Source organism: Nannobrachium achirus (assembly GCF_963921795.1).
Source record: "Nannobrachium achirus genome assembly, chromosome: 23".
Taxonomy (NCBI): domain Eukaryota; kingdom Metazoa; phylum Chordata; class Actinopteri; order Myctophiformes; family Myctophidae; genus Nannobrachium; species Nannobrachium achirus.
Genome location: NC_137830.1, coordinates 13,901,240 through 13,928,741, shown reverse-complemented (window position 1 = coordinate 13,928,741; position 27,502 = coordinate 13,901,240). Strand labels below are relative to the sequence as shown.

At 41.5% G+C, this 27,502-nt stretch overlaps 2 protein-coding genes across 2 annotated transcripts in view; one reads left to right on the top strand and one right to left on the bottom strand.

The window, feature by feature from the left end:
• Positions 1-27,502, top strand: part of kiaa0930 — a gene marked incomplete at its 3' end in the record, with an annotated part of 84,351 nt that overhangs the window by 30,771 nt on the left and 26,078 nt on the right. Inside the window, exon 2 of the mRNA XM_080754629.1 lies at positions 10,898-11,046. Within this exon, the coding sequence (XP_080610755.1) occupies positions 10,898-11,046 (149 nt within the window). The remainder of the gene's footprint in view (positions 1-10,897; positions 11,047-27,502) is intronic.
• On the bottom strand, positions 14,098-20,291 carry LOC308308441 (microfibril-associated glycoprotein 4-like; the record flags this gene model as incomplete). The annotated part of the gene is made up of 5 exons (XM_080753857.1): positions 14,098-14,369; positions 15,432-15,599; positions 17,594-17,690; positions 19,181-19,366; positions 20,286-20,291. 5 exons carry the CDS (start codon positions 20,289-20,291, stop codon positions 14,098-14,100), a joined length of 729 nt encoding a protein of 242 aa, XP_080609983.1.

Genomic DNA, 27,502 nt, shown 5'->3' with positions numbered 1-27,502 from the left:
AAAATCTAGTTTGAAGTGGTCTCCATGTAATGAATGGGCATGTCACATTGTGATGTCAAAGTAACGTCCACCCACAACAAGTTTAGTAAACTGTAGGATTTTGTATAGACATTTGTTTTTATTCATATTGTTGTTTCATTACAGTTGTTATTCATTCACAAGTAAGTTGTGCTCTTATGTACCTGTACACAAGATGTAACAATGGAACCTTGATTGTCTATTACCACAGTTGGAGCTGCAAATGTGTGAATTGTGCCCCACGTGAAATATCAGTCAAAAGTGTAATATATGTATATTCATTTTATTTGATACCGTGAAGAATAGGAGGACAGGAGAGAAGGTGGAGTTGATTCATCGTTGATGAATCGGGTTTTAAACAGAAAGATTCTCAGTGTTCATTTATCCATTTGTAACTTTGGTTCCATTTGTACACTTTCAGAGTTAGAAAAAGAAGTTAGAGGATTGTATTGCCCATGCTTGTGTGGAATGCACATACACACTGTCTGAGCAACCAGTGCACTCAAACGAGAGCCAGTGTTAGTTAAAGCCCAGACGGGGCTGAGTTGAGGATTTTCTCAGCTCTTTGCTGCCGTGTGTTTCCATGTGGGCCTGTCCTCCCTTACCCAGCAGTGCCAGCAGCATTCTGCACCATAATGTGGAATAAGCAGCAAGGTGAGATTGAGCCCATGTGTGTGTGCATTTGCTGTGTCTCTAAGGCAATGTCTACCAATTTGTTTTTTGTTTTAAATCCACAAGCTCACAACGTTTTGAGCCTGTACTCTTTGAGCCTGTATTCTCCGAAATAGCGCATACGTTATTAATTAACAATGTGTTCGGGTCCCAGTGAGACACTAAATTTCTCTTTTGAGTCTTCAGCTGAGAGTTTGTGGAGCATGGATCAATAGATATATTACATAACAAGGCATTTCTTTCCCTTCAAGGGGAATTTTACTGCAAAGCAACATTATACCAGATCAAGGCATAACTATATTATTTTCCCTATGTGGCTAACAAAGCCATTACAACATAGAAATGCCTGCAGCTTCACTAGAACAAATTGCATTTGATGTGTGTTAAACGGTGTGTCTGATGGTACTTTATAATGACTCATAACTCATAACATACCGGTATACTGTATCTAGAACAGTGGTTCTCAAACCTTATCACGTTAACACCCATGGAGCCAAACTCGTTCAGTAACAAGATACGGCCACTGGAGATCGCTGTGCCAAAAATCAGTTGTCTCGTTGAGGAACGAGAGAAAGGGTTAACTGTGCAGCGTGCAGCTGCACGCATGTTGTGTTCCCTGTGAAAGACCCTGGTCCATACGTCATAACGTGGCTCGCACAGAAACAAAATGGAGCATCTAGGGCCTGCATACACTTCCATTCTATGCTGAAACATAAAAAGGGCTTTATCTCTGAATAAGGTGCAAAGAATGCCAGGGAAGCAGAGATCTGATTGTTTTCACGGCGACACTTTACCGTGATGGTCGGCCCCGGTTTGGATCTTAGTTTCGCGAGCGTTTGTAAACAAATGGATTATCTTCCTCAATCGTCAGCGGACTCTCACGTGCACACGCACAAAGCTTCCGAGGCTCTTCAAAATAAAGCGCAAGTGAACGGCGGCACCAGCAACAGCTAGAAATGTTAGAAACCTTGGCTTCCTTTGTGTTAAGGACCCCCAAATTAATATGTATTTGGCTACAGAATCCCATCTGAAAAGATTACAATATTTGTGTTTTTCTTTTATAGCCAATGCATATAGCGTTAAAGTAGTTGATTGTGATGCACTATTTTTGCTGGGGACCCCCTGGAACCTCCCCAAGGACCCCTTGACATCCTCGGAACCCACTGGTGTAGAGAGACTTGACTTCTCATTCACTTCTTAGGCCCTTCTTCTTTAATTTTTTTGAGTAAATGTTGAGTAGCAAATTATTTTTTCCCCCTATTTCTTCCCAATTTAGTCGTTATGTCAATAAATATTTCCCCGCACACATTTCTGTGTTGTCACTGCTGACTCACCTGCCAGTGAGGAGCCCTTTCCTGGAGGACAAAGAGCCTTTGTCCTACTCCTCTCGCCCAATACTCCCTGCTGACAGGTGTCGCCCCAGCCCGTAGGAGTGCAGTACATGCAGTGACAAATATCACCCACCCGCCCGGCTTCCCTCCCCCGACCACGGGCCAATTGTGTTCGCATAGATGTGTGGCAAAGCCGGATGCACCACGGTGGATTCGATCCCATAACCTCCGTGGTGGTGGGCAGGGACTTTACCGCTGCGCCACCCGACCACCAACCTTTCTTTCAGTTTCATCAGGAAACAATTGTATTGGGTGGAGAATATCAATCAGTGTGGTCAAGAATAAGATGTGCATTACTGTGACCTCCACATGGTTCCCACCATCAATTTGACTCAGTTACACTTCATTGTCCGTCCCGCTTTCCACAAGGGCACCGTGAGCCGATGCATTGCAAACACATAAAGCAGAGCTCTGTACACAGTAATTGCTTTTATACTAGGGGTCCTCAACCTTTTCTGGATCAGGGCCCACTCTGAAAATGGCAAATGTTCGCGGCCCACCCATCTGACCGGCTGCCGTGTTCAGTGATAAGATGGGTGGGCGTTTCACTTTGCAAAGCATGTTTTATTTTAACGACCAATCAATCGATTGTGTTCTGGCTTGGATCAATGGAACTAACATAGTGTAGTTTTAATTTCTTATTTATCTTTATCACGATGACTTAATAATGACATGTCAAGGTTTTGAAGTGTTTTTCCAATTATTTGGGGGCCCACAGATTGAGATCCACTGGCTTATACCAATAAGAGCTAAAGAACAAATGTACATTTGGGTAACCTTTTCAATTAAACAAAAGTTATTTTTGATTGGTATATTTTTCACACTAACCATTCCACATAAATGTGTTTTTGAATACTTCTCTAAACACAATTTTTTGTTAGCGTGCGTCTGCCTTCCGACACTCATGCCAAAATGATGCAGACACTGCAATCGCAAAAATGCAAAGGAAATATATGTATGTTGATTTCCAAACTAAGCTTGGCGCAATCGTTTTGGAGTGGCGTTTGCGTGTTTTTGTTTCAAACTGAATTCTGGCAATCACAGTTTGATTAACAGACAATGGAAGTATGGAACTACAGGAGGTGTCGGTGTCGCTGAAAAGAGGATGTTATAGTTTCATTAAGTAATTTACTGAGCATTTACTGAGGGTCTGTCCAATGCAAATGCGTTTTGACATGGCGACCTTCTTGTATGGCTGCAAGGGGTGGGGGGTCAATCAAATGAAAGCTTACTGGATCAAAGCAAACAAAGTTAAGTGTCACACTAAAGTGTGGAGATGGCCTAATTCAATCACACACAGCTTGACAAAATGCCAATGCACAATGTTTATGGTTGTCAAACAGCATTTCAAACAGTTGTTCTTGTCTGTTTTGGTTTTGTGCTGGTTTAGTTAGTTTTACTCCGGTCATGAGGATATAACACACAATACACAGTGACTCGGTGTACAACTTTGGTATGTGGCTTTTGTATAGCAATCCAACACAACTTTGTATAATAAGTTGTTGCTTATTTTTGCTTTATACATATAGGTTAGAAACTTAGTGGCATTTTGGGGTAAAAGTGGGGAACCAGGCCACATGGTTCCCAAGCGATTTTCTTAACTTCTTCTAATTGGCATAACAAAATGGCTGCCGGAATTGCTAATTTTGAACTGTTTATTAGCTCTGTAACAAGGCAAGCAAAGAGCATATCTATGTTCTGAGTGTCAGACAATTTGATTAAGGCATTTTTAATGGAATAAGGGCTAAGCCTACTACTAAATATGCAAACTAGTCTGCACACTGTCAAGGTGCCAACTTGCGCCTTGTATCCATAGAGGTATAATATAACACCTTACCTTACACTCATTGTCTGGCTTGTTGAGTTATTGAAGAAATAGTATAACATTGTTAGCCATTTTTGTTATGCAAATTGGAAGGTTAAAAACTAAAAAAATGTTGCTTGGGAAAGTTGGGAACCATGTTTTTCAGATTCACCACCCTTGAATTACAGTATGTCAAATGGCCCTGGTTCCCCATTTTTACACCAAAATGCTGCTAACAATCACATTTTCCAGAAATCCCACCGGTCTATTGGGCATTTGATGTCTTTGCACCAAGTGTTCCAGTAGCGCTGCGGCTGCACTCATACAACCACTCCAAAGAACTCCCTCTGGGGAATTATGTATTTATTCTGTTCCAGTCTACTATAATGCCATATTTTATTTTCACTGACAGTGCCTTCCCCACAGCATTGGCAACGGTGGAACAGTCTTATCAGGTTTTGTCATCAGTACTCTGTTTCTCCGAAGGGTTAGCGGGGTTGACACTGGTCCCCCCCCCCTCCTCCCCCCCACACACACACAAACTCTCTCTCTCTCTCTCTCTCTCTCTCTCTCTCTCTCTCTCTCTCTCTCTCTCTCTCTCTTTCTCTCTCTCTCTCTCTCTCTCTCTCTCTCGCACGCTCGCTGCACAGTAAAATGAACAGTGTGTGAGGAAAGGCGCCTGCAAGGCTTGTCGTCTGTTATCAGGGAGAACCCCGGTGTTGTGGAGTTTAATAAACCATGCTACTGTATCTCATCTATTTCCCCTGTGGGCTAAAGCACCTTTCTTTTCTGTCTGTGTGGAGAAAGCCAATGCAGCCGCAATAGTAGCTGGCTGGACCCTCTGACCACATTAATCCTGGCTGGCTTCCCTATTTTGGGTTTGTGAAAATATTCAATGTTTGCATATAATAAAAAGGTAAAAACCTTGGTAAAAAATGAATAAGTAAGTAAGCCTTTCCGAGCCATGAGGCCCATATAGGGCAAGAGCCTATCTCCTGTTTTTTGTAGCGTGAGGCAGCTTGATGTACAAGTACACCCCCTGGACATGATGCTAGTACAGTATGTCGCAGCTCGCAGGGACTTACCCCCAACCCAACCCTTGATGCTGAGCGTCAAGCTGGGAGGCACTGGCTCCCATCTTTCTTTGGTCTTTGGTATGACCCGGCCAGGGACCCAACCTCCCAGTCTCAGGGCGGACAGTCACTCTAACCTCAAGGCCACTGAGCTGTTTAAAAATGAATGACCGTAAAAATGTAGTTTTAAAAAGATTTGTCGATCAAAAATGAATATTGTGGAGGCCATGGCTTTTCACACAAGTGCGATTGTTTTCGTACCCCAGCTGTGACACAGTACACGCTGTAAGGTTGTAGATTGACTATCTTTTGAATAGCCGACGCATAATAAAATAGAGCTCGAGTGGTTAAAACAAGCAACTGAACTCTTCAGAGACGCATGGCTCCAGGACGCATAAAAAGAGATGCTGACATCAGAGCCACAAGCTAGCTTTGATGTCGCCCGGGAGAGCAGCTGACACGCACGCACGCACGCACGCACGCACGCACGCACGCACGCACGCACGCACGCACGCACGCACGCACACACACACACACACACACACACACACACACACACACACACACACACACACACAGACTATTGAAAAGCAGAGGTATTTTTCTACATTTTATGGTGAATGTAGCTGTTGCTATGCGAGAGCAGGTGGGTGGTCTCTCTCTATCCCACAAAGGTTATTTCAAAATGACACAGCTTCTGCTGCATGAACTGAACCTGACCTTTACCTTACCGCATGGGAACTCTCATTAGACCTGTGGTTGGCAACCTTTTATCCTTGGAGCACCCCCTCTCACATCTGACAAAAACTGAGACATCACGCACGCACACACACACACACACACACACACACACACACACACACACACACACACACACACACACACACACAACAATGTATTTATGTCCACACAAAAGGAAATGTATACAAGGACACAATTATTATAGTGCAGCAAGGTTACATCCACAAAGTCATGGCACATGTCCTTATGATACAACAAGCATGTCTTGTCACCCAGCCCTCCATTTGGCACAAGCAGCAGTGTCTCCGCATGGCAGAGACGGCACCATCTAACAACCAGTCCGTGGGCAAAAGTCCAAGGCTAAAGTTCCCAGTCCACTCCTGCACTGCCGCCCCATGTCAAAGCGCACTCTTGTCCACCCATTGTTGTTTCGCAGCTAGTGGACACGCGGCTAGAAGGCCGCCGGGCCTTTATCCACGGGTGGTAGTTACACCGACTCTCATCCCGGTATCTGCTCAGGAAGGGCCGCCACGCCAGGCAGCGTCGGCTGTTGGTATACTCCATCGATAAGCAGCGCCGCCTTTTATGCAAGCTTGCGATAGTAATGAAGCACACGACAAGTCCCTAGAAGTTGCGAAAGCATCTTAAATCTGCACTACTGTACTACATTAACGGTGGTAGTTACAACGTGGCAGTTTAACGTCATGTCATGCCTTTTACTTTTTGTTTTGTTCTCATAAATATAAGAATAATTTTACTTTTTATGTTGCTTCTAACCTTTGACCCCACTCAAGAAGTACTGAGATGGCAGAATACAATATGATATCACTCTTCAATAAAGAATAATCGTCCCTCTCGGGTGGAAACCTTGTATGTCCAAAACGTTTCCTTTTTATTATTATATATTTAAAACGTTTGTGAATAGTGAAAATAGCCGATCAACGCATCACAATGTAACCCCTTGTGGGATCTGCTAGTTTCACTACTTTTGTGCGACACGCTTGTATGACGAAGTAGGGCGTTAATTCACAAATTAAAAACATTAAAATAAGGACGTTTAGTGACGGCAGCAAAACTTGAGCTATACGGTATCTAAATGCGGTCCATAATACAGCACATTTAAAACATTTGTATCGTTGTCATATTACACTAAACAGTGGAAGCAAGCAACAGGCGTGAATGGAAGAATGGAATGTTCTTAGTTATGATAAGCTGCTGCAGCTCCCCTTGGAGCCAAAAGCATGTTATCACAATCCTATGATGATATTAAACAGGGGGTACTTGGTGATACACCGAACACTGCAATTTGATTCGACTGCAGTAATACTGCAGCATAGTGCGGCAGCGCAAACCCCGACTATACTTCGCTGAACGACGGTGTTGCGGCTGTGGAAATAGCTGAACTACAAGCTCACAGCGTGTCGCGAATGCAAGCTTTTACCGGTAGATTGTCTATTTCCGGCGCGACGACACAGTCGTACCATGGAGCATAAATTAGACTTTTATTTCTCAGTTTATTAATTTATTTGGCCTGTTTAGATCTGCAGCCATATCTGTTAGAGCAATATCGAATTAATTATGCATAGATGGTCTAAATTAAATTCTGTCAGGCTCTAATGCATACTTTCAAATACACGTTCTCCCTTTTTATGTTACGAATTCTTAAATGAAATAACACCATTATATAGACTTGGATAGTAATGAAATGTTGATAAAAATGCTTACACTTATGGCAACAACAAATTACAGTAGTAACATCACAGGGAGTAATAATTAGGATGTTATCTATTTTTTTTTTCTTTCTTTTTTTGCAGCACCAACACACTCTAGCAATCCATATTGAATTAGCTAATCAGTCAATCAATGCTTAAATTGGATGCTTCAGATGAGGCTTATCTTGAAGTCTCGCCGTCATGGGTGTGTGTTGGTGCGTGTGTGTGCGTGTGCACGTGGTTGTCGAGGGTGTGTGTGCTACTAGCTAATAACACCAGATCCTATTTGATCTCCATCCCTGGCGCTGTGCATTGTGTGTATGTGTGTGCGTGCGCGTGTGATATTAGCAGTAGGGGTGGCACGATAAGCGATGTTATCGTTTATCGTGATAAAAAACACTCATGATAATCATATTGTGGAGATTAAATATATCGTGATATCGTCCTCCATTATGCACTTGGATCGATTCACCTTTTTTTGCAGAGCTGCACATCCAGTACCTTTTAAACCCTCTATAACTGGTAAAAGATACTTATAATATACGTACTTGATAGTCTTTTTTCACTCTCTATCAAATGTCTTTGGCAAAAAATAGCCAATCTACAAGCTCACAACGCGCTGCAACGTGGCACGTTGTGAGCTTGTAGATCTTCTATTTTTTGAGCGGTGGTCACAACGCTCCTATACGTGGCCGTGTGTGTGGGTCTGTCTGTCTGTCTGTCTGTCTGTCTGTCTGTATGCGTGTCTGTATGGTGTATGTAGCCTGTATGTAGTACCTTTTGTGACCACACATGTTAAGGGAGGGGCGCTGTTGTTCAGGCCAGGCCAGGCCAGACACCCACCCACCCACACACACACACACACACACACAATATATATATATTTGTTTTGCTGTTGCGCAGCCTCCACGACCACCGCTCAGTTCACACGGGTGTGATTTTTGGCAAATGTTCCGCCCCTGGATAATGGATTTTGATCATTGCGATAATATTTCTTTTGTCACAATAATCGTGATGTGAAATTTTCATATCGTCCCATCCCTAATTAGCAGCCACCTGCACCTGGTCCTTACCTTCTACAGTCCAGACACAGGCCACCCCGGCAACTGTTGCCCGGCAACCGTGCAAAAAGGATGACATTGTGTGGAATGAGAGATGACCCTTGTGAGGATGGCTCTCTCAGACACACTAACCCCCCTCCTGATCCCCAGGTTTTTAACCACATGAACCCTTCGTCGGAAAGGCCCGGCCCAACTACAAAATGACGTCACTTGCATCTAGGGCTGTCACGATATGACATTTTACATGACGATTAATTGTCACTCAAATAATTGTCGATTAACGATTTAATTGTGTTTTTGTCGTTGATAATTACATTTCTGTTTGGCTTTTAGGCTTTGAAGTTGTACATGGTAGATATGAAACATAACCTAAATATACAAAGAAATTACTGACATATTTGACAACTTACTACTTAAAAAATAACTTTGATAGTGGAAATAGCCGGATCTACAAGCTCACAACGTGTCGCGATGCGACGCGTTGTGAGCTTGTAGATCTGCTATTTCCACAGTTTTTGACCTTTTTTTAAATATATGAACATTTTTCAACATGGAAACGATTATGACGATTATGAAAAATAATCACGTTTATGTCAAAAAATCACGATTAGACGATTATGTAATAATTGTGACAGCCCTACTTGCATCTTCTGAAAAGCATTAGGGGGGGGCATTCATTCCGTATTTACATTGTTCCTGAGTAGGCCGGTCCTCGACTAGACGCTCAGCCGACTGTCAGGCAGATACAGAGGACACAGTCATGGACACAGTCAAACAGATGGTCAACATGGGTCCTATGACAACAGGTATAATGGGGATTGCATTAAAGGGCGGGGCATTCATTCTCTATTTACATCGTTCCCGAGTTGGCCAGGTCGCCGACTAGACGCTCCGAGCTTCTAGTTTATATAATTCATGTGCAAAAAAATATATATATATTTCCTATGGTTAATATGAGCATCAAATCGATATTTCAGATGTGTGTGTGTGTGTGTGTGTGTGTGTGTGTGTGTGTGTGTGTGTGTGTGTGTGTGTGTGTGTGTGTGTGTGTGTGTGTGTGAATGAGTGTTCTTTGTACATACAGTACATGCCATGAATTCCATAGGGATAGATAGATCACACATGGTTTTATGACATCATCAACTTGCGCCAGGCATTTCCCCTAATGAGTGAAAGATTAGCTATTTCTAGACGAAATAAAATATTTAACTCATTTGTAGCCAATCCCGAGAATACTCGTGAAAAATACTCGAGTATCATATGGTGCCGATCCCGAGTATACTCGTGAAAAGTACTCTATTACTGTAACGGCGGTTCTCCTACCCTGTAGCTGCGCGGAAGGTCCTGGCACAATCACCCTCGCCGATTCATCATCATCACGGATCCACGTGCACAAAATAGTAATCCCATAACATTGAGGCAGACGGGGAATCTCATCTTTAATGTCCATTATCTCCAAACAACACTTTCAAAGGGGAGGATGGCAGTAGATTCTCGCTAATAAAACACATGTTGAAAAGCAACGATCCGCCATTACACAACGGCATGTTGACGACGAGCGATTCTGGTGAATGACGTGATGACGTCAAACCGGAAGTGTTTACGCAATCGACTTCTGGCCTTCAAAATAAGAGACTGGCCGCTTATGGAGAAAGCGAGAGGCACGCGGGACATTTTATTCCGTTAATTTCAGGAGCACAAAATGAGTTAAGATGTTTTCTACATTGTAGTTATATAGGACAAATATAATGTTTTAAGGCATATTTGTCGTATTAGCCAGGGATCCTTTTAAGTTAAATAAAATATTTAAGATGTTTTCTAAATTGTAGTTATATAGGACAAATATAATGTATTAAGGCATATTTGTCGTATTAGCCAGGGATCCTTTTAAGTTAAGGCATAAGAGCTGGTACTTAAGACAATCAAAATACATCCCCTAGTATCTAGACGCTGCTATTGAATGCATTGAACTTACCTGCGTGCGTGCGTGCGTGTGTGTTGTGCTCGCGAATATCGGCGTGAATGATGGGCGCACAAGTGATCTTTAGTAAAATCCAGCGAGCGACGCTGCCTTGAGTCAATAACATGGACCCTGTTTACAATGGATCGTCTATAGAGGTCTGAAACAGTGCAGAGAATGGAGCACTGAGACACCTATCTGATGAGGAAATGCTCGCGGGCGGAACGGCCGCTAAGCTTGATGGGAAATGTAGTGTTTTTGGTTGAGTTTTTAGGCGAGGGGCCGAGTGATGTGGACAAAGTCAAACAAATAACTCCCTATTGATATTCTGGCGATAATATTGTATTGTGATGATAATATAAATGTGTGTGTGTGTGTGTGTGTGTGTGTGTGTGTGTGCGTGCGTGTGCGTGTGTGTGCACGCGTGCGTGCGTGCGTGTGCGCGCGTGTGTGTGTGTTCCCCAGGTTGTTTCAAGGATGACCGCATCGTGTTCTGGACGTGGATGTTCTCCACCTACTTCATGGAGAAGTTATCTCCACGGCAGGACGACATGCTGTTCTACGTGCGCAGGAAGCTCGCCTACGTCAGCGCAGACAACACCGAGGGCAAGAAAGTGAGTACTGAGTAGGGTGTCCTTGGTTTACTACTCGTGGGTTCGAATCCTGCCTATGATGCCTGTGGTCAGGCCTGGGGCTGTCACCATTACACATTTATGTTGACGATTCATTGTCACATAAATAATTGTGATTAACGATTTAATTGTGTTTTTGGGATTGAAGATCGGATCATATGAATATTTTAGGCTTCTTAATCAAAAATCACACAGGGCAGATATGACAAATAACTTTAAATAAAAGAAATAGCCGATCTCCAAGCTTACCACGCGTCACTCCGTAACTCATTGAAAGCTTGTTGAGCAGCTATTACTGATATTTTTGGAAAACGTATGAAGATTTTGTGATTATAACAACTATGAAAAAGTTATTGCGATTATGCAAAATAATTGCGATTATCTCAAATAATTTGATTAGCGATTAGGCGATTATTTAATAATTGTGACAGGCCTAGTCAGTGTGTTGCCTTTGTGTCATGGGGCTGCAACTGCATCGATTATCTATTTATCGATTATTCTATTATTCTTAATTATTTTACATTAATTGAAGACTGCATGCATGTACAGTAAGTATGTAGGATATACTACTTAGTATATAAGTATAAAGTAGAATGATTATTGCGACCGTCAGGTCGCAAGTTACTATGAAAACCTCCACTGGCTGTCTGTCTGTCTGTCTGTCTGTCCCTCCGTCTGTCCGTCACGTCACACTTTTGGCCCTACTCTTATCTCCAGCACCGTTGCCCCAAACTTTGCACACACACTCATTGGCTGGCAAACCACAACCTCCAGCCCTGATTTCTCACATGGCCTCTAGTGCCACCATCAGGCCGCTTTTTGCAAAACAGATTTTGCCCTAAAATCAGCAAAGCGGTACACTGTATTTCTAAAGTCATGTCATCAATATGGATCTTTCCCATTTCCCATATTCCCTCCTGACTACGATTGCCTTCTAAAGTTTGTGTATGAGACCTGACAGTCGCTTATCTCCCGATTAGGGAGTCTTACTGGTATATATAATTAGATCCAACAGAGTTTAGTCCTACTGGGTGCACGGCTGGGTGTTATGAGTCATGGTTTCAGATACACTGCACATTGCATGATGTGGAACATAATGTTCTTTGAATAGACAGCTGGCTGCCATAGGGAGTGGTACAGTAGGTCAAACCAGACTCACTGAAATCACAATTAAACCTAATTAATTATACACTTTGGCTACATCTTGAACAAATTAAAAGAAAATGTGAAAGTTTTCAGTCATAACTAGAAAAAGTGCTCCTCGGAGCACAGGTCTCCGACAGGTCTACAGTATAATAGGCCAATGTGAAAAGGGTGGCATTTCCTTTTTTTCTTTTTTTCTTTTTTTTTGCAAAAATCTGCCTGCTGGTAGCATTATAACGGGCCAATGTGAGGAGTGTGTTTTTTTGTTCAAAACTCATGCAAACTATAAATAAGACACTGAACCCCCAACTGCTCCCGGTGAGCAGGTTGGATTCCTTGCATGGTTTCCTCCGCCATCGGTGTGTGAATGTGTTTGTGAATGGGTGAATGGGAAGTATATTGTAAAGCGCTTTGGAGAAAAGTACTATATAAATGCAGACCATTTACCATTTAGATGGCAATCTTAACCAATCAGTTTGGAATTTGAAAACTGGGACAGTTCCGTCTTGATAACATGACTATAGAGATTTGTGTACTGATTTGCGTGATGTTTGGACAGAATCTTGAGGAGTAATAATAAAATGCAGGGCAGAGGTTTTTCCTTGGCCTCTGGGGGGGGTCAAGTAGAGATGGGACGATACTCAATATTATCGTTTATCGCGATAAAAAACACTCACGATAATCGTATTGTCGAGATTTAATTTATCGTGATATCGTCCTCTGTCATGCACTGGGATCAATTCATCTTTTATTTGCCGAGCTGCATATCCGGTACCACTTAAACCCTCTATAATTGGTAAAATGTACTTATAATATATGTACTTGATACAGTCTTTTTTCACTCTCTATCAAATAGCCGATCTACAAGCTCACAACGCGTTGTGGCGCATTGTGAGCTTGTAGATCTGCTATTTTTTGGCAAATGTTCCACCCCAGGATAATGGATTTTGATTATCACGATAATATCGTGAATCACAATTTATTTTGTCACAATAATCGTGATATGAAATTTTCACATCGTCCCATCCCTAGGGTCAAGTGAAGTACAGTATATAGGGGCTTTCAGGCGGTTAAGCATTTAGCTCACAATCCAGCCTGACTTAATAGTTATGACCACAGAGTGTGCTTCCATTGATAGTAAAGGAATATGCTGACCGAAGGCACTCAGGCATTATTCATGTGATCCTTAAAGCCAACATTATGAGTGTCAGGAGAGAATAGGGACAAGAAGAGCTTCAATGAGTGGCAGAAAGAAGAATGGGAGAATGAGAGTATCTGATGTGCAGATGGGAACATGATGTACTCTTTTATAAAGGGTTCAGCCTCAGAACAGAAGATGGAGAGAGAGAGAGAGTGGGTCTGCTTTAAAGTAGAGTCTAGGCTGGAATAATGACCAGGTTGCAAAGGAGAATTAAACACTTGAACCCTCTAGACTTACAGTAGTAAACTGGGCCCGAGTACTTTTTTCCCGTCTACACCAGATCTTTCCCCAGAAACAGCCCATCTACGCGGCCACAATGCATCACAACGTAACACACACACAGACACAAACACACACACACACACACACACACACACACACACACACACACACACACACACACACACACACACAAACACACACACTAGGCCAGGCTCAAAGTGTACACACAGACTACAGCCATGGGTTTTAGGATTAAAAAAAAGTTGTTTATTTCTAGGAACATATTATGTATATATAATATACTGTATAACATATTATTTATAGAAATACCCTTCGAAACACTCTCAGAGTTATGGGAGTCTGTGGCTTAAGACGTACCAAACTGGGGGGTGCTTGCTTTAAATGAAAAGGTTTGAGAATGGCTGCTCTATGGGACATGAATCTCACAGAGTTGCTCAGCAGCAGATCTAGGCTGCCAGGGGTCTGATCTTCATGGAGATGGATTTTAGGGAGTAGTAAGACCTCTTCCAGGGCCACCAGCTGACGCCGGTCTCGGTGTCTTTCTCGCCCCACAAGTACACGCCGTTGGGGTTGGTGTTGGCGCAGGCCGTGGTAGTCATGGCGTCTTTGAACCAGAACGCTCCCTCGTTCTTCTTGGCACAGTTCTTCCAGAAGCCGCCGTCCTGGTCACGATCGTAGGTAGAGAACTTCTGTCCGGCGTGGAATTTAAGGGCATCCTCTGCATTGATGAGAACAGGAAATGATTCATATTTGAATTCAGGATAGTTCATGCTTGAGCATATTAATAATACCAGCAGTGCAACAGGACATCATAGAGTATCAGTACAATGTAGCCTACAGGGCCATGAATTATCAGTTAAAATCACTTCAAGGAAATGCTCATAAGTACTGGTTACTGGTACTGGCTTATTGTACAAGAACACATTCACGCGGATACTCTTAATACATTGAAGTTAAGCTTTTGTTTCCTTTATGGTTTAATTAATAATGTACAGTAAAAGATGCACATGCTACTGTCTTTGTTTGTTTAAGAAGCCAGTTCCAAGGACAATGCAATGCTGTTATTGTAACCTGTGATGGTGAATGGAGTCATCTTTGTCATTTGATGGACACAGCCATCTTTGTTCATTGGAACGCCCGGCCCGGGCATGATGCGCTACTGAGGATTCAAACCCTGAGTTCTCCATGTCGGTGGGAAGGAACTTTACACCTGTGCCACCCGTGCTGTGCAGTGATGTCATTACGTACGCATCCCGCATCAAAAACTCATTCAAGTCACCCAGGGACTCATTCATGTCATGGTCCTGGGGTCCCGGGGATGCGCCTCCATTGGAGTCCATCTTAAAATAATTTACCGGGTCGCGGTAAAAGAAAAACATTTTAAAATTCCACAGACACCGCCATTGTTCATGGGTGAAAGCATCCTACTTTACCCTACGTTAACACAAATAAAATCCACGTTGAAAGTCTTAAACAGGCGATAGAAACGTCAATGTTTTGATTCCACCGACGTCCGACGCCATTTTGCGCGCCCAAATTCATTAGGGGCACATGTTTTAGTAGTTTTAGTAGTTCAAACATTAGCCAAATTGTAAAGTAAATATAAGAAATAGGCAAACATTTTGAAAATAGCCGATCTACAAGCTCACAGCGCTCGAAAACATTGTATTGAGGACTCATAAAACTTTTCTGGGACCCATTTGAATGACCACCTGCGGGACCCATTACATTGAAAACCTAGTAACATCACTGGCTGTGATTTAAGCAAGTTCTCTCTTACTTGCGGCTCCATCCTTGAAGGCACCAACGTTGAGTGTGTAGCCGTCCTCCTCGCTGCCGATGAAGAAGGAGGTGTAGTGGGCGAAGGCGCTCTCTCCCTCAAAGTCCTCCATGTCCACCCTCAGCTCATAGGTCTTGTTCACCATCAGCAGCTCCAGAGTGTCCAGACCTGGACAATGGCCATTCAACGTAACACAATGAGGGTTGCAACTATCGATTATTGAATAGAATAGATCATTCCATCAATTACTTTTTTAATTAATGAAATAATCGAGAAGTGAAGGTTTCTCTTTTGCGGGGGGAGGGGGCTGGGGGATGTATAGATCAATGAATCAATGTGAAAACAGTCTGACTAAATTGTTTAGTCTGATTGACCACTTAAGCTCTAATTCATACTTTGCCGTACAACACAGTAGCCAAAATATCCGACCTACAAGCTGACAACGCATCGCATTGCATTGTGCTGTGAGCTTGTAGATCGGCTTCTGTCGAGTGACAATCGTATGAAGTATAAATTAGTTTTTTTTTTAATACAGAGTAGTGGGCAGTAGTGAGTGAGAAGCATCAAACTTAGGTTTATTGATTTGTTTGTGTTCATATTGTATTTTCACAATGGTAGGCCTATTTGAAACATTGGAAATATCAGCTAATCACAGACACATATCTTGGCAATTCAGTCATCTGCACTGTCCTGTGTTGAAGTCAGTTTAACCCATTCAGAAGGGGTACACATTATTGCGTATCATTATTTTATGCTTTAACTATTGAAAAATAGCAGATATACAAGCTCACAGACTCAGTACGGCCCCGAGTGCAGCGCTGCAAGCTGAAGCTTGTAGATCTGCTATTTTTGAAAAATTGTGAAAATTAGAATTTTTACCCGATTCTATAAGTGTCTTGGTTTTTTGAAAAACCTATGTTTCTATGTCAGCAATCTGGCTATAGCCATCGTCAAAGAAAAGGTCTTTTTCACATCAACTGGAGCTCAGTTAGTCTGTTCTTGAGAGACTACTATGTCAGTGGTTCTCAAACCTTTTCATGTGAAGGACCCCCAAACTGATATTTATTTGTCCACGGGCCCCCATCTCATATTTAACTCATTCTGTGCCAATCACGTGTATACACGTGATATATTAGCGCATCCCACAGTGCCAATCACGTGTATACACGTGATTCAAAAAAAAAAAAAAAAAAAAAAAAAAATTTTTTTTTAAATTTTTTTTTTGAATTTTTTTTTTTGGACCCCATCAAAACTAGTGAACATGATTTCAATCGCGATTTTGCATGTTTAACCCCCATACAACCCCCATACAACTCAGGTAGCAGACCTCCAAGCTCACAACAGTGTAAAACATAATGGCTATTATCTCAAGAATGCCTGAACGGATTTCCAATCGGATCTTTTTGTTTGAAAGCTGTGAACAAACTGCACAAACCCACAACAATGCAATCCAGGATTGCATTGGATTTTTTAGAGCTCATTCTCTGTTTTTTTCCCATGCATGAGGTGTGCAAGGTTTAATCATGGCTAAGTTGACGAAAATAAGGCTTTTAAAATGCTTGGTAGCCAATAGCTAACTTCAAGCTAACTTCATCCTCTTCCTGTACATGCACAAAGGAAAGTGTTTAGGCAAGTCATGGCTGCAGGGCTTCTGCATATACCAGCATATCTCTATGGGATTGTCTGTGGCACACTTGGCCCCCTCTAGTGGTGAAAGGGTGGCATTAAATGAGTTAATATGAGATAAATATTTAGTTCCAGGGACCATCCAGAAGCAAACTATGAGTTACAAACGTTTGCTTTAAAAATACATATATTCAAAGATTTCCACACATTTTCACGACTTAAAAAGAAAATAGCAGATCTACAAGCTCGCAGCGCGTCACTCGGTGCCGCGCTGTGAGCTTGTATATCTGCTATTTTTCAATAGTTAAAGCATTAAATAATTCTAGGCCTAAATGTCTGAAGTAGTATCCTAGAAGCGTTTAATCAACTTCTTGGGATAAGTTGATAAAAGGACCAAAACATATGCTGTGTTGCATAATTCAAGAGTGCGAAACGTATTCCACTGGTACTTTTCAACAACCCCAATGAGATGGATTAGGATTTAGCGGATTCTTCCAGATAGTTTGCAGCGATGAATGAATAAGTTTACATCTCACCCAGCCAGTGCTCCCCAGCAGCAGATCCAAATCCATACTTGTATTGATCCCATCCTCTGTAGAAGTTCACAGTGCCATCCATCCTTCTCTGGAAGACCTAGCCCAGAACCAGCATCAGAAAATACTTTATTGACAAGTAATTTGATTTAAAGGAGTAGTTCACCCCCAAAATGACTTTTTTTCTATTGATTACTCATGCCATGGAGACTAGAGTTCAATAATATTTTTTGGTTTTTGTCGCATTCCTAAGACAAAAATTTGATAACAATAAATTTACCCCCATTCGTTCCGGATGGTGACCCGTTTGAAACCCGTTCGAAACTCGAAACGGGTCACCATCCGGAATCAATGGGGGTAAATTTACTATTTACTAATTTTTGTCTTAGGAATGTGACAAAAAACAAAAAATATTATTGAACTCTACTCTCCATGGCATGAGTAATCAATAGAAAAAAAAGTCATTTTGGGGGTGAACTACTCCTTTAAACGAGTGGTTTGCTTTTGACATGTTGTGCTGTGAACAAGAGAGAGAACTCAAGCAGGATAAACAAGTGAAATTGGTGGTGATGAAACAAAATACATTTCAAATGTACTGTGTGTGTGTGTGTGTGTGTGTGTGTGTGTGTGTGTGTGTGTGTGTGTGTGTGTGTGTGTGTGTGTGTGTGTGTGTGTGTGTGTGTGTGTGTGTGTGTGTGTGTGCGCGTGCGTGCGTGCGTGTGTGTGCGTGCACGCGCGCCTAGGCTTTCTGTAAGGGATAACGTCTGGCTCTGTGGTCGCTATTGAGAAATAAAAATACCGACTAAGCATCGGTCTGTTATAGAGCGGAATGGTCATTATACAAAAAATAACACACCACTGATTTCAGCGCTTGACCAGTCAGAATCAAGCATTCAACCAAGCTGCGTAATAAAATACATAATGATAGCAGCACACAGTAGTCAGGGGTAGAACAGGGATACATCCGCAGTAGAAGCTGTAGATCAAAGATCTCAAAAACTAAAAATTCTCAAAGGGAATCTGAACACAGCAGGTTGTACAGTCAGTGTGTGTAAGATGCTCAGCCTGCATAGCACTATTTTACCCATAATTAAATCTTTGCATACCGTGTACAAAGCAGGAATTCATCAATGGAACACATACGACACAGTAAAGTCCCTGTTCTTAACCCATTTAGACCTGTTGTAGCCTATAGATTTGTTGTATCCTTCATGCTGGGAACATGTTCTACTCTGTGTCATTTTAGATGTTTGCTATAATTTATTTCTCAGCATCTGTAGTAGATTGACATAAATGAAATAAAAAATCATTAAACGTTTTAATGAAAGTTATGTCAAATTATTTCCCATCTGATACAGATGCTGAGACATTTTGTGAACGCTGACAATTCGGTAACGTTTTTCAGAAAACTTTTTTTTAGGAGGCGTTTTTTTAGAATTGGACTTAGGTCTAAATCGGTCTAAATCTGAAAGTGTACAAAATGAACCAAATGGTCCCTCTTATGTGTCTGTAACTCTGAGAGCATACGAGTGGAACCAAAATACACCCGTAAAGGTTCCCTATCTTGGCTACTGTGGTGGGTTTACTGACTGTCCATCTCCCGCCATCGGTGTCCATGTCGCAGTAGGCGTGCCGCGGGGAGTTGGGTCCCGCCGGAAAGATCCTGTACACTCCACTGGTTTTGGCGCCCGACTCTTGGATCTCTCCACACTCCAGGGGGTAGAGGGCCACGCTGTGCACCGCCACGGGTAGAAGCACCGCCAACAGAACCAGAGACTGAGACAGACACACAGACGCACAGCTCAGCAGGATGTCAAAGAATGTACAAACCATTCAGAATGGGTACACATTATTGTGTATCATTATTGAATGCTTTAACTATTGAAAAATAGCAGATATACAAGCTCACAGCACAGCACCGAGTGCCGCGCTGCGAGCTTGTATATCTGCTATTTTTGAAAAATTGTGAAAATTAGAATTTTGACCCGATTCTATAAGTGTCTTTTGAATCCTAAGGTTTTTTGAAAAAGGTGTGTTTCTATGTCAGCAATCTGGCTGGCCATCATCAAAGAAAAGGTCCTTTTTCAGTTTACTGGAGCTCAGTTAGTCTGTTCTTGAGAGACTACTATGACAGTGGTTCTTAAACCTTTTCATGTGAAGGACCCGCATCTCAAATTATCTTGTTCCAGGGACCCTCCAGAAGCAAAATTTGAGTTACAAACGTTCGCTTTGAAAATACATATATTCAAAGATTTGCACACATTTTCACGACTTTTTCAAAAATAGCAGATCTACAAGCTCGCAGCGCGGCACTCGGTGCCACGCTGTGAGCTTGTATATCTGCTATTTTTCACTGGTTAAAGCATTCGATACTTCTAGGCCTAAATAGGTGTTAATGGAGAATAATTCATGCAGTATAGGCGAATTGTGCCAATGTTGTATACATATACATCGCGAGGGGCTTGCAATTTGCAGTTCAGACAGCCTGTGTATAAAAACATTCTGTGTTGCTATGCAGAATCTCTGGCCTCCAAATCAAGTTGCATCTCCGAGAGAATTGATTGAAATCATGTAAATTTACATCTGCCAGTTAAAGTTAACTGAGAAGTTAGGAGACTTAAATTCACATATATTATGCATCTAAAATATATTATTATATTATATTGGAAAAGTATATTATATTATATTATATTACCTGCATGGTTGTCGTTGTAGGGTAGTACAGGACTCACAGCCAGTCGTCAAAGTTGGGGCGACACTTATAGTCACCTACACAGTCTTATCTCCACTCCAATGCAATCTCAACCTACAAGATAAGGTATGGAGACCATACATCTGTCTTTGACATGTGTCAGAATTTTGACATATTTAGATCTACACAGGAGGGGTTTGTGCAGTGATGGAAAGTAACCATGTGCATTTTACTCAGCTGCTGTACTTCTGTACAATTTTGAGGTACTTTTACTTTACTTGAATCTTTACATTTGTAATACTTTATACTTCTATTCCACTACATCTCAGAGGCAAATATTAGATTTAGATTATTAATACTAAACATATCTTGACCCTATTATATGCTGTGTCTGTTAGAAAATAGACAATATGCATTTGGAAGCCAAAATCTTTGTTATTTAACTCAAGTAATAATTTGAATACAGGATAGATAGTATTATAAAATACACTATTTCCATTTTGTAGTATTGCTACTTTTACTCCACTAAAAGAAATGGGAGTGCATGTCACAACACTGCCAGAGGTGTAGGTCAACCATGTCCAAATTAACATAGCTTCTACTAGCCCTAGAATGTCTCCAATGTTCGGTCGATTGACACTCCGTGTAATCCCTCAAATGTACTGTATTCCTCAGCCTGGGAGAACGATATTGTCCTGTAGTGTCATATCCATTTGAAAGTTCTGGCTGAAAACATGTACTTTGTAAAATATCACCACTTATCACGAGCCAACACGGACGACTTACACGACCGGGCGAGGGGCTCGGAATGACTGCTGGACTGAATATATCATAACTTCCTTTGGGAAGCACAAAACGTACCGGGCACACAATTGACAGGTGCTTGTGATTGACGTGGGGTGACTAATCACACCACCTGCGTGATTGTGTGCCCCGTACGTTTTGTGCTTCCAAAAGGAAGTTTTGATATATTCAGTCCAGCAGTCATTCCGGGCCCCTCGCCCGGTCGTGTCAGTCGTCCGTGTTGGCTCGTGAGTGGTGATATTTTACAAAGTACATGTTTTCAGCCAGAACTTTCAAATGGATATGACACTATAGGACAATGTCTTTCTCCCAGGCTGAGGAATACATTATTGGGTGAGTACACAAGTAACGCGCTTCACTTTAGTGCCGCGCAGATTCGCTGCTAACCGCCGCGCAATGGGAGCGTTCTATGGCTCCAGATTTGAGGGATTACACGGAGTGTCAATCGACCGAACATTGGAGACATTCTAGGGCTAAGCTTCTACCTCAGTGGTTCTCAATATGTTTTGAGCTCTGGACCACTAGTGTATCGTTGCTGTCGGGTGGAACATCCAAAATTGTTATTTTTTTAAAATAATAATTCTAAAAGCATTTTAAAATTGTGAAAATATATCGGCTATTTTCACTACTTTGCCGGTGCGACACTCTTGTATGATAACGTCGCTGTCGGGCAGAAACCTCGTATCTCCATATTGCATATTTTAATGTTTTTTTTTTCTTTCGTAAATTAATTACCAACGACATAAAAGAGTGTCTCACAAAAAGTAGTGAAAATTGCATATCAAAAAGCTCGCATCGCCTTTTGGACTAGGGCTGTCAAAAATTATTACATAATCGTCTAATAAAATGATTATTTGACATTATCGCAATTATTTTGTCATAATCGTCATAATCGTGAATGTTGAAAAATGTCAATGTTATTTTTTAAGTAGTAAGTTGTCAAATATGTCAGTAATGTATTTGTATATTTAGGTTATGTGTCATATCTTCCATATGCAACTTCAAAGCCTAAAAGCGAAACAGAAATGTAATTATCAACGACAAAAACACAATTAAATCGTTAATCGCCAATTATTTGAGTGACAAATAATCGTCATGTAAAATTTCATATCGTGACAGCCCTATTTTGGACTCCTCCCGACAGCGACGATAAAGTAGGCCATTCATTTACAAACAAAACATGAAAAGTTTAAATATGTATTAGAGATACAGTTTGAGGCTTCTGGCCGGGGGCAACAATATTTATAACAATTCTCAAGGATCCAGCCTAGGGCTGTCACGATATGACATTTTATATGACGATTAATTGTCACTCAAATAATTGCGATTAACGATTTAATTGTGTTTTTGTCGTTGATAATTACATTTCTGTTCGGCTTTAGGCTTTGAAGTTGCACATGGTAGATATGACACATAACCTAAATATACAAAGAAATTACTGACATATTTGAGAACTTTCTACTTAAAAAATAACATTGATAGTGGAAATAGCCGATCTACAAGCTCACAACGCGTCGCGATTCGACGCGTTGTGAGCTTGTAGATCTGCTATTTCCACTATTTCTGAAAATGTTTGTAAATGTATGAACATTTTTCAACATTCACGATTATGACGATTATGACAAAATATTTGCGATTATGTCAAATAATTGCGATTAGACGATTATGTAATAATTGTGACAGCCCTAATCCAACCTACCCTCCACCTGGACCTTGAGGTAGTAGGAGGGTGCCATGGGGCAGCACATTTATACACTTACACTTAGACACAAACAGAAGAATCTTAAAATGTATTCTAAACCACACTGGCAACCAGTGGACAGGGGCCAGGAGTCTAGATGTATAATTTGGGTAAAACATTTTTAAGGGGTAGCTTGCCACTTTACTATCTTTCACAATTTAGGATGATCCTAACCAAACAAGCACACATGAAAAGGAAGAAAAAATCCATTCATTTGAGAGATCAGATCAGATGTGTGATGTCGGATGTCTGAGGTGGCATATGGTTGCTCAGTGTGAGTGGGCACTGTGCCAGTGCAAGGACTAATATCTCACAAAAAGACCCAGGGGACTCGTTTCCATTGTGATTCATTGTGCAAATCTATCCAAATGGACCCCATTTGGTTACATTTGTACACAGATGTTATAGATCAGGGGTCTTCAACAGGGGGTCCGCGACCCCTAGGGGGTCCACGGAGGTACTGCAGGGGGTCCGCGAAATTATTGCTTAAAAAAATATATATATATATCAAAAAACGTTTTTTTTTTAACATTTATGTTAAAAAATAAATCATGATTCTATCCATTTTGAATAGCTTGAATACATGATTACTATGCAATTGACAGATTGTTGATATTATTGACATTGGTTCTCAGTTAATAAGTAGTATGTTTAGAAATGGTAGTGGTACGGCCCACCCTGCTCGCTGTAACTTGTACATGTTTAAAATAAAAAATATGTCGTAGCCCCGACCCCCCCCCCCCCCCCCCCCCCCCGCCCTATGATGTGGTAGGGGGTCCCTGCTCCATCTCCCCATCAGTTTGGGGGTCCCCGGCCTGAAAACGTTGAAGACCCCTGTTATAGATGGATAAATTAACACTGCAGATTTGTACTGTGCATGACTACTTCGTAGTTTGTGTAATTTTTTCTTTCTATATTTATTTAGATTTATTTATTTATTTTAAGGACCCTTATGTGTACCTTGTTATGAACGTGGGCTGTTTTATGAACCCCATGACTTTCTCCGTGGGAAGAAAGCGTGTACCTACACACGGCTTTATCTGTGTGTGTTTATGTTACTATGTAACCTATCTATCTATGCATGTAGCCTGAACTGCAATACTGTCGGATGGAAACTTTGTACGGTATGTCCAAAACCATACCTTTTTTTATTATTATTATTTAAATATTTTAAAATACGGAAAATACTCACTCTACAAGCTCACAACACATTGTGAGCTTGTAGATCTGCTATTTTCACTGCTTTTGTGTGACACTATTTGTGTGATGAAGCAGGGAGAATTGGATTGGAATTCTACCCGACAGCGACGTTATGTAGATGCAAGAAATAGCGGTTTTATTGTTGTCATGAACATGGTGCTCGGGACTGGTACACAACTCTAGGGGGCGGGGGCATCAGCTACAGATATCACCTGCTGTACATTCATAGTATAGGACAGGGGTTCCCAAACTTTTTTGTCTCAGGGCACCCCATAAATATTTTTTGAATCCGAGGCACCCCTATTATAATTTTCAATCCCAGCACCTTATATTTATAGCATATCATCGTTGTCCAAAACTGTTCGTTTTGTATACCATCTATAAAATGTACTAAACTAGTGAAAACAGACGATCTAAGCACACAACGCCTCGCATCGCGAGGCGTTGTGTGCTTGTAGATCGGCTGTTTTCACTAGTTTTATGCAACAGTCTTGTATGATGAATCAGGGCTTTGCTTTACCAAAAGACGTACACATTTGTACATATTTTTTCAAGTGTCCAAATAAATTCCAAATATTATCAAATGATCTCGCGGCACCCCTGGACTGCCGTCGCGGCACCCCAGGGTGCCCCGTCACCCACTTTGAAAACCCCTGGTATAAGATGACGTGATGACTCATCGTCCAATTAAAATAACTATGAAGATAGGCCTTGCCCTCAGCGCTCTCTTTCTCTGTCTCTCTCTTTTCCTTTATTTCTCTCTCCCCCCCCCCCCCCTCTCTCTCTTCAATCCCTCCAATCTGTCAAAGTTTTGGAAAGAATGTGCTTCCTGGCATTCATTTCCATTTCCTCCAGCTATATGGAATTACCCTCGAGGTTTACGGCCCTGGCTGCCCCAGGGCCAGAGAGAGCACCGCTAATCATCTAATCAGTAGATGTTGAGCAACAAAATGGGTGGTAAGGTGGAGTTCTTCTGACAAGATGGTGCTCCAAGAAGATCGAGCTTAATTAGAACAGTGGTTCCCAAAGCTTTTGGCTCGAGACCCAAAAGGGACCCAAATAGCGATCTGCCAGCTCACAAGGCGTCACATTGTGATTTGGGAAACACTGAATTAGAAGAATGATGAATCGGGTGGCGCAGTAGTAAGTCCCTGAGGTTGTGGGATCTAATCCACCGTGGTGCATCAGGCTTTGTCGGGCGTCTATGCAGTGGCGACAGTTCAGAAAAAGCTAATTATGGCAACATGACTGGTATTTCGCGCGCGTGCAAGACACCAGTCATGTTGCCATACCTTAGCAACAGGAATGATACATTTATTTTAAGAAGTTAATTTTTTTCCCCCAAAAATGTATATGGTTTAGTCTGGAACAGTTGTTCAAGTGCAGCTAAACTTGGCATAATAATAAACATGCCACAATTAACAATGATGAATTGCACCTTTGCAGCTGGAACCTGGGAATATACTATTCCGTCAAGATGGGGAGAATAAAAGTGTGGAGAATATAATTATAATACCTTGTTAAATTTTGCATTTGTAGTTGTTTTAACTCATTGAGTGCCAATCCCGAACTAGTTCGGCTTTAAAAAAAAAAAAAAAAAAAAAAGATTTTTTTTTTTTGAAAAAAAATGTTTTGAATTTTTTTTTTTTTTTTTTTTGGACCCCATCAAATCTAGTGAACATGATTTCAATCGCGATTTTGCATGTTCCACCCCCATACAACCCCATCTAACATACAGGGCAGCCATGTTTGTTTACATAACATGTAAAACATAATGGCGATTATCTCAAGAATGCCTGAACGGATTTCCAATCGGATTTTTTTGTTTGAAAGCTGTGAACAAACTGCACAAATCCACTCCAATGCAATCCAGGATTGCATTGGATTTTTTAGAGCTCATTCTTCTCTGTTTTTTTCCCATGCATGAGGTGTGCAAGGTTTAATCATGGCTAAGTTGATGAAAATAAGGCTTCTAAAATGCTTGGTAGCCAATAGCTAACTTCAAGCTAACTTCATCCTCTTCCTGTACATGCACAAAGGAAAGTGTTCAGGCAAGTCATGGCTGCAGGGCTTCTGCATATACCAGCATATCTCTATGGGATTTTCTATGGCCACTGGGCGCCCTCTAGTGGTGACTAGGGTGGCACTCAAAGAGTTAATGTAATTTAAAAAACATAATAACCAGCACAGATAGACAAAGAGACATTCATGGATTTATATTTTAAAGTAACTTGTATTCTCCCCCCTGCATGGACCCAGGCCATGGCAGCTGCATACCCCTGCCATATCCAATTGACGCCCCTGCGTCTATGTGAACACACCTCCTGGTGGGGTCTCCTGACTGGCAGTTGAGTCAGTAGGATACAACAGTGACAACACAGCAATGTGTGTGGGAGGAATGAATCTGCATAATGACTTAAAAATAATTGTCAACATTTTTTTTTTTTTTTTTTTTTTTTTTTAAGAAAGGGAAAAAATAAGTGATGAATGTTATTAACACATTGACCGCCATTTTAACATACCTCCGTACTCCCACCTGCCATTCGTCTCCATAGACTTCCATGTAATTGGGTGTGCACGGATCATGCACACCCATGCCTAGATAATGCACCACGTGTGTCCACATTGCTCACAGCTTTCAAACAAAAAAAATCCGAATGGAAATCCGTTCAGGCATTCATGAGATAACAGCCACTATGTTTAACAAAGATGGCTGCCAAAATGGCTGCCATGCTTGAAAGATGGGGTTGCTATGGGGGTTAAACATGCAATTTCGCGATTGCTATCATGCCTACTCCATTTTTGGGGGTCCAAAAACATTTTTGATTTTTTTTTTTTTTTTTTTTTCTCGGGACTATCGGGCCTGGCGGGGAAAGACATTGGAATAATCTCGGGACTATCGGGCCTGGCAGGGAATGAGTTAAACATACAGGCTTATTTTAGCGCTCTATATGCAAAACCACAGCGCACCAAAGTGTAAACAGTTTAGAACCACGTGTCCAGTCAGGCTTCCTCTCCTACGGTCTGTTTTGAAAAGATTTCTTCTGTGTGTGTGTGTGTGTGTGTGTGTGTGTGTGTGTGTGTGTGTGTGTGTGTGTGTGTGTGTGTGCAGTGATGTGATATGGATTTTAGAAGTGGTTCCCCTCTAAATTCATGACGTCACATGCACATCACGTGCGCACGTGCACGCGCATGTGTGCACACATGCCTGCCGCTCGGTGCTATACTGTATAACACAACATTTTTAATCTAATTATATTTCTTATTTAGTTACATTGTTAATTTGTTAATTTGTTTTTATTTTAGTTTCAATTAATGTATTTTCCTTTAGATTTTATATAAAATAACTTTACATAGACTTTATAGACTCACCCACACACAGTAAAGTCTGCTAGCTCCTTTTGGAACCTCTCCTGAGTCCCTCCGCTATGCAGCTCTGACAAAATGAGTGATTTAAACTCATGATATGAAGAGT